At 35.3% G+C, this 14,882-nt stretch overlaps 1 protein-coding gene across 1 annotated transcript in view; it reads left to right on the top strand.

Moving 5' to 3' along the window:
• The first annotated feature begins 4,035 nt into the window (after positions 1 to 4,035).
• The window catches only part of LOC129273453 (huntingtin-like), a 57,031-nt gene continuing 46,184 nt past the window's right edge, over positions 4,036 to 14,882 (top strand). The window contains exons 1-9 of the mRNA XM_064107303.1: positions 4,036 to 4,264; positions 8,585 to 8,668; positions 9,094 to 9,214; positions 10,109 to 10,168; positions 11,052 to 11,198; positions 12,653 to 12,724; positions 13,202 to 13,343; positions 13,717 to 13,898; positions 14,612 to 14,822. Of these exons, the coding sequence (XP_063963373.1) occupies positions 4,143 to 4,264; positions 8,585 to 8,668; positions 9,094 to 9,214; positions 10,109 to 10,168; positions 11,052 to 11,198; positions 12,653 to 12,724; positions 13,202 to 13,343; positions 13,717 to 13,898; positions 14,612 to 14,822 (1,141 nt within the window). The 5' untranslated portion in view covers positions 4,036 to 4,142. The remainder of the gene's footprint in view (positions 4,265 to 8,584; positions 8,669 to 9,093; positions 9,215 to 10,108; positions 10,169 to 11,051; positions 11,199 to 12,652; positions 12,725 to 13,201; positions 13,344 to 13,716; positions 13,899 to 14,611; positions 14,823 to 14,882) is intronic.

Here is a 14,882-nt window from a genome sequence, read left to right as displayed (position 1 = left end):
ACATGACGAGATCCAAGATCTTGCCATCTGAACATCTATCCCACAGGATGTAGCCATGACGAAACCATCTGATCATCTTTTCTATAAGATGAAGACATGACAAAATCAAGAATCTTGTCATCTGATCATCTCTCACACGAGATGTAAACATGACGAGATGATTATATGAACATCTGGATGGCACTTTTAACCTTCCATACATTAGGCCTATATAAAAATCCAACTTTATCTCGCGCTTCGCGCTCGCAGTGGCTGTTGCGTATAATAATAAGCGATCTACTCAATGGGGCTTAAAATATCAAATTTTCAAGTCAATCTGCACAAATCATTCTTCTCTTTATTTGATTTTTGCAAGATACACATCCTGTTCTAAAGTGCTAAATGAAAAAATATCAGCTTGCGCTAGGCGCACCCATCAGTTGTTTAATTAGATACCCACCCTGTTCGTGGTTTTAAAAATGTGCTTAGAACGTTAGTTATCAACTCGGAATATTAAAAAAAAATCAGCTCGCGCTTTGCGCTCCTATTATTTGTTTGTTGAGACATCCTTTTTCATAAGTCACTGCAAACAGTCCTTAACAGGTATCTTTTTAAGTCAATGAATAAAAATAAAAAATAAAAATCAGCGCGCGCTCCGTTCTCGAATATACAAAAACTGCGCAGAATGTTCAATTTTCGGGTCTAATTAATACATAAAATATTTTTGAAAGAATTGAGCTCAGCTCGCTGCGCATTATTCATTTAGGCCATGCGAGATACATTATCTTGTTTGTAACTATAAACTATGCTAATCTCCAGTCTTAGTTAGGACCATGGCCCTGGGAAGCGGGGCCGCTGGGGGTGATGCGTGTATTATTTTCCATATAGGCAGCACCCCCTGGTATTGGAAGGTGAGACGAAATTGAAAAATGTAACAAAAATTACCTAAATTTTGTACAGACCCTCACCCTAGCTTTTTTTTTTGGGGGGGGGGGGGGGTTGTCAAATTTCTGCGGACTCAAATTACTTTCATTTTGTAGTATTTTTTTTTGCTTGTCAAATTTACATCAGCACCCCCAATCAAATAATCGTTCCCATGACCCTGGTTAGGACTCCCCATTCTATAAAACATAAACAAAACTTAGCTTCTAGGGGGTGATCGGGGATATAATGTGCATGAAAATAGTTTTACTCCCTCTTTCCTATTGAGTATTGGCAGTCGAAATCCCGCTTTATAAACTGTAATAGAAACGCCTATGTGTGATCTGCCCCTGGACTCCTCGATCCATACCCCAAAATGTGATTCCAAGCACCCAAGTCACTAAAACTCGCTCTTCACACTTGATTCTGTGAAATACGCAACAACAAAACAAATCCCTTCTTCCCCCATACTTTTCGTTTGCCCTTAGTCCCCCCAGTTTATAAATCCTGATGCCGCCACTGTAAAAATGATTCACATCTCACTATAATCAAATAATGAGAGCGCGAAGCACAAGCTGTTGGTTTTTTTTTCATATTCCGACCTGAAAACTAGGTACTTTTTGTAACCATGAAATGTACAGGTATACCATTTATGCGGACGCGAAAAAAAACCCTGTTGAACAAAATATACGAGCTCGAAGCCCTAGCTATTTGGTTTTTAGATTTTAATCTAAAAATGGGACATTCCGCTATGCACTTTTTGTAATCATGAAAGGATTGTATCTAACTAGATAATAATAGCGCGAAGCCAGAGTGTGTTTTTTATGTGTTGAAACGAAAGAATCTAAACATTTAAACACTGTTTAACATGCAGGAAAATTGTGAAGAGGATATGGAACTCACATGATGCGAGCGCGAAGCGCTGGTTGAAAATTTTAGCCGATTTATACCTATAAACGGGACATTTTAAGTACGTTTTGTAATCATGAACAGGATGCTTATCTTCAATGCCGTGAATGCAAAGCGCGAGGCTGCTAGCTTTAATTAAATACTTGATGTTAATGATCTGAAAAGGGACCATTCAATGGCATTCAGGAATTTTAATCAAAAGGATATTCGTATCGCATTAAAATGAGAGCGCCTCAGGCTCATGCAAGGCCCAGTACTGGCGAGGCCGCAAGCTGACTCATTTCTAGTCCAGACATTATTTTATGTAATTATGAACTAGATGCGTATCACACTCAAACAAAATAATGAAAACTCGAATCTCGAGCAGAATAATTTGTAATTATTGACTTGAAAACGTGATACTTTTCGGCCTCATAATCCCTCATAATATCCTCTTGAGCAGATTACTGTCTCACTCTAAAGGCATTGCGAGCGCGAAGCGCGAGCGAAAATTTTATGTTTATATGACTCAATTAAAAAAAATCCTTTCCTCCCCCTCTCTCCTTCGTTTTTTCAATTTTCCCCCTTTTTTCCTCTTTTTTTGCTTTACTAACTCAGGGGGGGGGGGCGCTTCGGCCCTCTGTGTCCGTCTATATGTAAGAATTGAGTAGATAAGGATAGAAAATGATATGATGAACATGATACAATACATGGCCACATGGCCCCCAGTCCCAACACTTTTATCCTTTAGTTGTTCTATCCTGGACCGGAAAGCTGTGGGTATTTCAAACTTAACATTGGATTTGACAAAGTTACGAGGATTTATACAATTTACTGAGGCGAACTTGAAAGTCCTATAGGAAAAAAGAATAGAACACGAACCTTTACATATTAATTTTTTGTTGCAGTACAACATAATGGACAAAAGTAAAACACCATGGGTCTCATTTTGACTGTGGAACGCCGCCATTCATTTAACAGTTTATAGAAAATACACAGCATCAATCAAGGTCTTGAAATTCAATAACCATCTCTCTTCCAGACCTTTCCTATATACCACATTGAATTTTCATACTATTGTGATATCCATAAAGGAAAATACCAATAATTTAAGAATGTGGTAGGACACCATTTTTTCATAGCGTTAAGTTGATCTTTGCATAATATAGTTAACTATTCAAGAAATGAATTTGTGTTCTACATTGTGAGGAGCTAGCTATTCCATCTATGTCAGAAATCGAAACAAGTTTGATTAATTTTTTAAAATACACATGTAGATAGATAGATGTTTCTCATGTCCACATAAATTTACATGTATGTTTTTATTGAAATTCACCGAATATCACAGGCAAATAAATAATGGGATCACTGTGCGATTCTCATAAAATAATACAATTTTAATGAAATGTATAGGGCTAATTGATAAAATAATAATACCAAATTTAATTTTCTTGAATATAGATAGACAATTAGATGGTTTAAGAAGTTCGTTGTGTCAAGAGCCGAAATGTGATGGATACAAACGGCAATTATTGATACTTAATCCAGCTGGTCTATATGATATCATTTGATCTTTAAAAAATACTAAGATTAGTAAGTAACGTATAATTTTGTTGTGATTTATGTCCAAAAGTCTAAAAATTAGCAAGTGTTTGTTGTGTCTCAATATCACACAGCTGAATTCCTTTTTTTTTTTGGGGGGGGAATAATAATACCAAAATTAATTTTCTTGAATATAGATAGACAATTAGATGGTTTAAAAAGATCGTTGTGTCAAGAGCCGAAATGTGATGGATACAAACGGCAATTATTGATACTTAATCCAGCTGGTCTATATGATATTATTTGATCATAAAAAATACTTAGATTTTAGTAAGTAACGTATAATTTTGTTTTGATTTATGTCCAAAAGTCTAAAAATTAGCAAGTGTTTGTTGTGTCTCAATATCACACAGCTGAATTCCTTCTTCTTTTTTTTTTTTGGGGGGGGGGGGGATTTTTGCGAGACCTAGAATGATGTTCACGCCCCTTAGGGGTTAACAAGTACAGAGAGCACATGCCCATTTTTTTTCTCTAGGTGATTATACTCCATACCTCTATCTATGATATAGTCCCACTATCTAAGTTATGTTTAAAGAAAAGAAAATTACTTTAGTTTTTATGTAAAACTGAGACCTCAGCTTGCTTTTTATATCTTCATTTATTTCACCAAATTTGCATGAACAAAATGCGAAGCAGATATCTGCCGCCCTCTTACGTTTAAAGATGACTAGCTTTTGGATTACCGTGAATTCGCCTGCGATGATGGTGGAAATTTCAAGATAATTCGTGAATTCTGACTACAACCGGTCATCATGAATCGAGCGGTCAGTGTATCAAACATGGAGAAGCTGGCCAGGTCCTTTGAGGCCTTGAAAAATCACCAGCAGAGCTCGACATCAGTCGACGATACGACGAGCACTGGCAAAGATGCAAAGTGAGTATCGAGAATCACTCCCACTGACTCACCTGACTGTCACTGCACTGTGTGCACTGTGATTGAATGGAGATTGTGAATGTGTGAGGGGGGATCAATTGAATGGCAGAATGCACAATGAATGCAAATTGCAATATGTAGGCGTGACTGTCATGACTGTGACTGTGTGAGCCTTGTGTCTTTGTGAGACAGTGTATGAAATGATTTTGCACTAGCTTGTGCCTAGCCAGGAGTAAAAATCATTAACTAAATTAAATATTCTCCACGACTACGGGCTCGCGGAGCCAGGAATTGTGCCCATCATGTGCGTAGTATAAGTAGGACGATCAAAGTTGCAACTTTCGCCCCCGAGATTTCTACCTTGTAAAAGTTCTTGCCCTAAATCATGTAAATGGGCTAGAACTTCATTTCCAATAATTATGCATTATTGATTACATTTTTAAAACAATGTAAATTAAAAAAACAAAACAAATTTATTATGAGAAGATTGGATGTAACGTACCGATGTTTACGTTGCCATCTTGCCCTCTTTGTTTGTAGCTAAGCTACGACACGCAGCAGCACAATATCATGTCGCCCTCTATATGCGTGTCATATACATTTCAATTTGTTTATATTCATTCAAAATTTAAAACAATATATACAAGGTAAACAAATTTATAATGAAATAAAATGCAGAGACAGCTTAAAGTGATCATTTCACTTTGTTCTGATTTAAAAAATTCTCCTTTTGGTTCCTGAAAATGGGCTAAACATTAGGCTTATAGTGTAAAAATACCATCCCAAAAGTTTCAAAGTATTATATTTACAGGATCAATTTTAAAACCTTGGAGATGTAAACCAAAGTTTGAAATAATTGGGAGTTGGTTTCAATGACTATGTGTATACAGGGAATCTGTGCACCACAACACATTAATTCTAGATGAACACAGCATGACCTACATACAGTGTGTACAAGGTATACACTGAATGTACAGTACAGCTAATAGTGTGTGTATAGAAGATACACACAACAGAAGGCAGGCAAAATAGCCAACAGACTTTTTGAATTGGAGAAAACTGGTCATAAGCTGAACCCGTCTACTAGACGGTTCTCAAAATCAGGCTAATAAATTGCTACTTGTATCTAAATTAGAGTTTTTCATCCTATATTGTGGTCTGTTTCAGGGTTTTTGAGGACAAATACAGGCACTCATACGCACGTTTCAACTCAGTTTGAGAATTTTTTAAATCAGCTGCTCACAAAGTTAAACGATCCCTTTAATATAACAATGTCTTATAATGCTGCCACCAATATTTTCCATCAATTGTAGGGTGGCCTAGGGCTAACATTTAGGCATGGTCTATCCAAAAAGAGTTGTACAACATACACGTGTTCACCCCCTGCTTGCCTGTATAGATCTGCCCTGAGCCAGATCACGATTTTAACCTTGGGGGTTTATTTTGCATACATGTCTACATACTTGGTTTGCATGGCAAAGAGAAATAATGAATATTCTAATAAGCACAGACAACCAATAAAATAATTTATGAATATACATAGAACATGAAATATGAATAGCTGCTACTGAATATTCAAGGCTCCACATTAACTTTTTTCGGTGGTGGCCCGTTCAGGCCACCAAAACCTTCAAATAATTTTTTTTGGTGGCCCGATATTGAAGTTTGGTGGCCCGGAAAATATAAAGCAAAAAACATTAAACATTCTGAAAGATTAATTCTGCAGCCACTACCACTAAGTTACTTTCACTTTGTACATCTTGTGTGTAAACCTTGTTTGCTGTATTTTACTTTGCTAATTGATTTGTGGTAAAATATAGATTGTTCTAACTTCTATCATTTATATGAAATGATTGAAAGAGAATAAATGAATTGTGTGGACTTTAAAAAAAATCTCCGTATAGACACAGATTCATAATGGAAAAGTAAATAAATACTGCATAGCAAACTCAGATAGATGTACAAAACAATGATTTTTCCTTTCTTCCTCTTTGAATCCTAAAATCTAGATTATGGAGGCCCCAAATCCAGTTAATTTTTTTCTCTTTTGCATCATATTATAGCAGGAGAAAATCACAGAAAAATATGCTGCAAAATTAGAACAATGCATAAAAGGGGGAAACAAACAAAAATAATTTTCAAAAAGTATATTACAAAAAGGAAACAATAATAATAAAAGAAATAAGTGAAATAAAACAAAAGAAAGAAAATGAAGAAAAAACAAAGAACAGGAAAAAATTAAAAGAAAAAGAGAAAAAAGATTTAGACTATAAAATAAACAAAAGAAAATAAAAGAAAAATGAATCAAACAAAATTTATATAAAAATGGGGGAAAGGAGGAAAAATTAAGAAGCCATTACAAATATTTTTTAACAGTCTATTCTGACTGGAATATAATTAAAAGCCAAGCAAATAATTTTCACTTATCTTTTGGTAATGGCGCATTTCTATTTTTATATCCTTTAGTTTGCATTATTTTTTAGTAGAAACATTCTTTAATCAGGCTTATTCAATGGGAAGGGGCATAAAAAAATGAAAGAAAAAAAAAGAAAATGACATAAGTTATATATCCTGGAAGAAAAAAGTGTGAGAAAAGTCATTCCCTATATTTGCCAAAATGTTGGAAAAATTCACATTTCATATTAATGAAATGACTTCCCAAAGTATTTACTTTCTCAAGAGTGGTTTAAGAAGTCATGTATAAACAAGAAAGAAAGAAACTGTTTATTTTTGGCTAGAAAAGACACAGCTCCGAAAGAAACAAAGTATCAACATACATACAAATGCACACATGGGACTGTGATGTACTCACCTATGGGTTTTTATGTGTATTAATTCATTTGGAAATCGGTCTTTTTGAGTCAAAAGAGAGGTCATAATTCCTCTTTTTAATGCTTGCAAATAATCAGGGTACACCAGATTTTTAGTAATATGGACTGTAGAAGGGCATTTCATTGGTGTAAAATGTGACTTTGACTAAGATTTTCAAAGTTCTGTGGAAGATTTCTTAGCAGCAACATTTCATATTGCAGCTCCCTGAGTCTGAATAGGCTGCCAGCGCACAGCTAGCTACGCATGGCTGGCCGGCTCACTCCAGCCTGCCGGCACGGGCGGCTGGATAATAGCTACTGTGTGCTGTAGCGGTAGTACTGTCATGACTATGCAAAATCTGTGTGTGTGTGTGTATTTGTGTGTAGATCAACAAAAAAGGCGCATGACGAACTGGCTTGCAATTTGAATTGTAGAAAGTTGATAAATGCGTGCAAAATCGGGAGAAAAATTGTGCTACTTTGAAAACTATTGGTTGCCCGATTTGGGCCACCAGATAATGGTTGCCCGAGGTGAATTTCTGGTGGCCCCGGGCCACCGGGCCACCGCTAATGTCGAGCCTTGGAATATTGATGAACCTAAGTCTGCTGAAAGAACCAATCAGAGAATAAGAACTTAACTACTGTGAAGTATGTGTGAACATGAACAAAAGAGACAAGGATGGAAGGGTGAGTGTGGTATGTCGGAAAGGATGCAAAGAAGGTGATGGAAGAAAAAATGGAATTTTGATGACTAACATAGGAGAGAGAATGGTTTATTTCCAATTCGTTTATTGCCAATTCGTCCAATTGCCAACTCGTCTACTATCATTTGGTCTACCATCAGTTCATCTACTCACCACATGGTCTGCTTTCATTTAGTCTAATGCCATTCTGTCTAATAACCAGTTATTCCATATACATGTACCATTTGGTCTAATTGGACTAAGTGTTAAATTGTGCAAAATGAATGAAAATGAAATGGATATTAGACCAACTGGTTATGAGACGAAATGGTCATAGACAAAATGGTGATTAGACGAAGTTATGATTAGTTCAAATGGTTAATGGACCAAATGGTTGTTAGACGAAATGTTGATGGACGGAATGGCATTAGACTAAATGAAATTAGACCATGTGGTGAGTGGACGAGTTGGCAGTAGACGAATAGGCACTTTACCGAGAGGATGAACAAGAATAGTACAAATTTATAGATAACTACCGTATTTCAGAACCTTGTTCACATTACAGCTCTACACAATAAAAGCGCAAGTATGTGCAAGAATATAAAATATCATATAGAATATGTTATATAATATAAGAATATAAAAAGATCATTTCAAATATAATAAAACATAAAGAGCATAATATGAATGAGATAAATAGAACAGTTAACAAGAACTATACAAACATAACATCAAATTAGTAGAAGGTTCTGATTGAACAGTACACTGCTTTGTTCCATTTTCCGTGCTGTTGTGTGATCCCTTGTCTTTTGCTTCCTTCCTTCTAGGAAAAAAGATGTAACACTAACCAAGAAGGATTACATTGCAAACCTGACTGTCATTGCAGAAGGGATTTCCACTGCTAATTTCAGGTACATGTATGAGTTGTATCTTAGACTCTATTCATTAGCTAAAAAGTGTAGAATTGTATTTAGCTGATTGTGCTTTTCTTCTCTGTAAATGTATGTTACCCCTCAAATATTTGAAGTAAAGTTTTGTGTGTTGCCCAGTAATTATATGTTTAATTTGAATTGTTCGGTATTAATTTTGGCGTAGTCTGGGGAGTCCCAAGAATAGCTATAACACTTTTATACACCATTTTAATACATGTAATGCATCAAATTTTGAAATTGCTTTTTGATACAACTCTTGAAAAATTTTCTTGAGCAATTCAAGTCATACACATTTTGACAACAAAAGTAATGGTAATGTCAGGTTTATCCATGACTAACAATGAATTCTTGAAAATAATACTTTGTACATCATCTGAATCATTTTTCCTAATTTCTTAATATAGAACTCTTGGAGAGTTCCCCAAATTTCTTGGGATTGCTATGGAGATATTTCTGACATCATGTAATGATAATGAATCAGATATCAGACTGAAAGCGGATGAGTGTCTCAACAAAGTCATAAAGGTAATGATGATGGTAATTAGCCTCTTGGTATACACCCATGTCTACCTTTTGTTTGGTCTCACTCTCATCCTACTTGGTCTATACCTAGTTCGTCTACAATCAGTTTGTATACAAATCATTTGGTCTAATTGCCACTTATCTTGTATGATTAGATGAATTGCTTATGAAACAAATTTGAATTTGACAAAGTGTGTGACAGTAAGTAGACGAAATGGAAAGTAGACCATGTAGGCATTAGACTTAATGACAGTTGGTCTAGTGAGTGTAAGACCTAAAATAATGGTTAGATCAACTCGCAATTTAGACCAAATTGATAGTAGACCAATCGTCTTTAATCATGATGATGTTATACAATCTTAGAATTATTCCAATGTTTTTTTTTAAGATGATGATATGGATCGTGGTCAACTGATTGGATTATGAGTATTTGCGCAATGAGACATTTATGTTTCCTAACAAGTATTTTTTTTTACTTAATTGAATTACATGACTGATATTTGTTTGGAGATGATAGTGATTTATGAAATAACAAGGATTGAGATCACTTTTTATTTAAAAAAAACCCATACACATCATTTGTTTGAGCATTAGTATCTGCTTCAGAAATTTAAGAACTATTCAAAAGGGATCTTGTGTGGGTAAGTTTCATTAATGCCTTCCTTCTCTGATCTGTATCAACTATTTTTTACCCAAGATGATTACTTAAACATAATTATTACCCCTCACCATTTTATATTTTGATTACTCTTTTGTAAGACCTTGCAGTCAGTAATAAGTTTACATGCACTTGCATTATCAGCAAATCAGATTTCTATTATAATTCAAGACTTGTTTATTATTTCAGTAAGGTTGAATCATGTATTTTCTTTTGTTTTTCTTTGTTTTTAATTTCAGGCTTGCATGGAAAGCAGTTTAGGTCGGCTGCAGTTAGAGCTGTACAAAGAAATTAAGAAGGTAGGTGTTGATTAGATTTCAAGTGCTCAGAAAGTTAATTCATAGATTTGATTGTGTAGATTTTAAAAAGTTTCTCCTACATGTAGTTATTTTATTTTAGATAAATGTGAATGATTAAAGGCCAAGTCCACCCCAGATTTTTTTAAATTTGAATCGATAGAGAAAAATAAAACAAACATAACGCTGGAAATTTCATCAAAATCGGATGTAAAATAAGAAAGTTATGACGTTTTTACGTTTAGCTTATTTTTCACAAAACAGTTAAACGCACAACTCGGCGATATGCAAATGAGAGAGTCGATGATGTCCATCACTCTCTATTTCTTTTGTTTTTTATTGTTTCAATTATACAATATTTCAATTTTTACAGATTTGACAATAAGGACCAACTTGACTCAACCATAAACTGTTAAAATAATGGTAATTCCACATGTTCAGGGAGTAATAAAATTTTGTTTCACAAGACAATAGGGAGAAAATGAGAATTTTTCATATTTCATATAATAAAATACAAAAGAAATAGTGAGTGGGTGACGTCATCAGTCTGCCAATTTGCATACCGTCCAGGATGTGTATATAACTGGTTTTGTGAAATTAAGCAAAACTTTAAAATGTCATAACTTTCTTATTTTACATCCGATTTTGATGAAATTTTCAGTGTTTTGCTTGTTGGATTTTTCTCCTTTTATTAAAATTAACTTTTTGGTGGGGTGGACTTGTCCTTTAAGAAGGAAAGATAAAGGTTTTTTTTTTTTATACAGTTTGATTCAAAACTATATACCCTTTGTGACAGTGAAAAAAAATGAAAAAAGTATAAAGAAAGTAAGAAAGAAAAAACACATGAAAAATGTACTGCTAATATAATACATGTATATACATCTAGAATGGACTTTCTCGAAGTCTTCGTGCAGCCCTATGGCGATTTGCAGAGATGGCCCACCTGATTCGGCCACAGAAATGCAGACCCTATGTCATCAATCTCCTACCAAGTATTGCCAGGATATCGAGGAGACCTGAAGATATTGTTCAGGTGAGAATGGGGGTTATAACACACCATATGATATCTCCCTGGGAGGAGAGCCAGCTCCCCTCTCCTCCAACTACTGAGAGTTGAGGAGAATGGATTTCGGGAGGAGTTCCCTCCTGGGATATCTACTTCAGGGGAGCTGTGCTCTTCGGTGATTTCTGGTGGGAATCATGTCAGCAGTATGTGTCCTTGATGGGATACAAATTGTATCTGGGGGAATTGTCCTGTTTTTGCCTTAGGCCCGTATTCTGTACTTCGGTTTATATTAAACCCTGGTTTAAAGTTGTGGTTTAACTATGGAGAGCCAATTGGGGCACAAATCCCTAGCAGTACACATAATCTATCAGTACACATACCTATCAGTACCTAGCAGTACACATAATCTATCAACTCATTTGACACCCAGTTGGTCAAAATTGTCTGGGAATGATAACTGAAGTATTTTGATATATTTTTTCTTCATTATAAAAGTAAAATGGCACAAAATAGTAAACATAAGAATTATACAATATAAACAAAATTTAGGCTCCCCATAATTTTAGGCACAGACTTGGACCGTAGTCTAAGTTAAACCTGACTTCAGAATACGGCCGTGCCTTCGTGTTTTAGCATTTACCGGTAGTTTTCATTGTTGAACCTTAGAAGTAATGGCGATCTTAAGTAAATCTGCTCTATGGCCTATGCTTATTCAAGCGAAGTAAATAGTGAGCTGTGCAAAACTAAATGCAGTTGAACTCCAAGGCCCGTATTCTGAAGTCAGGTTTAACTTAGACCACGGTCTAACTCTGTGCTAAAATTATGGCAAGCCAAAGTTCAAAAAATTTGTTTATATTGTATATTTCTTATGTTTACTACTTTCTTTGTTTCCTTTCACATTTATGATGAAAAAAAAAATATTTCAAGTTATTATTCCCAGACAATTATGAACAACTTGGGTGTCATATGAATTAATATATTGAATGTGTACTGTTAGGGATTTGTGCTCCAATTGGCTCTCCATAGTTAAACCACAACTTTAAACCAGGGTTTAATTTAAACCTGAGTTCAGAATACGGGCCCAAGTGAAGAAGGTGTTATCAAGTAAAGCAATGATTGCTGAGTTATCCTGTCTGCTGGCTGTGTATCAGTTCACAGGAATTATAATCCTGTGGTCCAAAAACACAAAGCCAAGAAATTGACCTCATCATTGATTTGTATGCTGATTGCACATAATGGTCAATGCAACTGAGCATAAAAATTAAGCCATACAATCAACTGTCAAGCTTTGTTTTTTTAAATCTACAGTCACACCAAAGAAACCGATTCTAAACTGACCAATGATATGCCCATCAAAATTTTGTAATGTTTGATTGATCTGGAGTCAGTTTTATTGGTATGACTGTAGCGTAAAGGGGCTATGTGGTATTATGTGCCTTATGAATGTGGATTATATTAAATTATTATTTTCTTACCAACAGGAAGCCTTGATGAATTTCCTCATCAAAACTCTTCCAGTCCTTGGATCTTTCCTCACGGACACAGAAGTCAAGGTAAATATTCATCTTATTTTGTTAAGATAAAATTCAAGGAGTATTCTCTGTATACATATTTAGTTTCTCCAAACATAAATAGCTTCTCTTTTAAAATCTTTGATAAGATGTTGCTTTCTGTTTCCAGGGCCATGCAGGGTCAAAATAATTATTTCATTACTATCTTTTCCATAAAATTAACTATATTATGGTAACTTTGCCATGCAATGGTAAGCACCATAGTCAAAAGATTCCATGGAATTTACCTTTGTAAAGATACCATGATAGTGACTTTTATACCATGGGCCCTCAATCATCATCATTACATTCTAAATGTTAAGTCTACCCCATCATCAAGTTGATTTGAATAAAAATGGAAAAATCAAACAAACATCGCACTGAATATGTAATAAAAACATTTAATTTGCTAGCTTTCACTATCAAAATATACTAAAGGATACATTGCAGATTATCTTAATTTCAAATATTATCTTTCAGAACCTTATGAAGGTGTTGTTTCCAAACCTCAAGCATACGTCAGCCACTACCAGAAGAACAGCAGCTAGGTGTATTGTTCTTATCTGTCAATACGGTCGCAAACCAGCTCTCTACTTCTCGTGGCTTGTGCAAGCTCTCCTCAGTAAGTTTCTATCCAGTCATCATAGAGATATTCCAGGGGCTTGTTGGAGATACAATTGTGTTTAAACACAAATAGGAAGATCGATCACATGTCTAAAATATGCACTTCTGATTGGTTGAAGATCAAATTGCATTTAATCTATGGAGTTGCATTTGATTGCACCTGTCTTTGCAAAGTGTCCACATGACTTGATGGCCAAGACTCCACTAAAATCACAAAAGGAGTTGAACTGATGCAATGCAGTAATAGGTTATATAACCATAAATATCTAGACCTTTTCTCAGTGATTGGGTATCCCCTTTAAAATGTTGATCTACTTTAGAATATAGAGCATCAGATTAAAAGGTTTTCAAATATTCTATTTAATTTTCAGTGTTTGTAATACCAGTGAAGGAGAGTTTTCCAGTTCAGATCCACCTGGGTGTCCTGCTGTGCTTGCGTTACACCGTTCCTCATCTGGTCATCCAGAGGTCAAAGGAACAAGGGTTGAAGGGCAGCTTTGGGGTCACCAAGAAGGAAGAAGAGACAGGGGTCAAAGATGAACAGCTTGTAAAGGTATGTTTACTTCATCAATATCATATTACTTCATATGAAGCTTGTATAAATATGAATTGAAGATTGAAATTAAATGATTCTTTTTCTCATGTCACTTATTCTGGCAAATTATTGAAATCAGGTTTTGTCATATTCACTCATAAAGTTGTTTCTAGAAGTCTTTGAAATTACCATCTTTATCATTGGTGTCATAAATCGGTGTAACCACTATCATCATCGTCATCATTAATATCATCACAACATGTATGATCATTGCCAACACTTCCACCACCATCACTACACTGCTACCATCATAATCCATTAGAAAAATCTCAATTTCCCACTTACAAAGGATGCTAATATTTAAACCACAATACAGTTTTAATGCACCTTCTGTCACAAGAATCCTCTTCATTTAGACTTACTGCATCTTATATTTACTATACCTTTTCATGAAAGCTTTGAATTTCTTTTTCTCTTACTCCATTATCCCTCCCTTATCCCATAGTCCCAATATGTCCATATTATTTCAAAGAATTTTCCACCAGTTTCCCTGCAAAGATTGTCCTGCTAATGATATAGATGATCTTCCATATGACAGGGAAGGGAGCTTATATAATGCATGGATCAGTGCGTCGTCAGAGCAGTAATCTTCATAACTTGGTGTATCCAGATTGTATGCTGAATCACTTGTTGAAGTTAACAAATCCTCGTATGATTTTATTTTCAAACAGATTTATGAATACTTGATCCACTGTACCAAACATGCTGACCACAACGTCCTGACTGCAACGCTAGATGCCCTTCAGCAACTCTTGAAGGACCCACCCAAACCTTTGCTGGACATCCTGATGTCCAAGAAAGGGATTGCAAGGGTCAGCATCTATGAGGACAAGGAGAAAGCATCACCCAAGCATGGAGAAGGACCTACTGCAACAGCCACAGGTAGGAATACTGGAAGTATAGGATGAAACATGGGTAGAAGTTTAGAACCACAGTTCTTAA

This window comes from Lytechinus pictus, chromosome 12, assembly GCF_037042905.1.
Source record: "Lytechinus pictus isolate F3 Inbred chromosome 12, Lp3.0, whole genome shotgun sequence".
Taxonomy (NCBI): Eukaryota; Metazoa; Echinodermata; class Echinoidea; order Temnopleuroida; family Toxopneustidae; genus Lytechinus; species Lytechinus pictus.
Note: the sequence above shows the minus strand (reverse complement) of the source record. Positions and strands in the feature narration are given on the sequence as shown.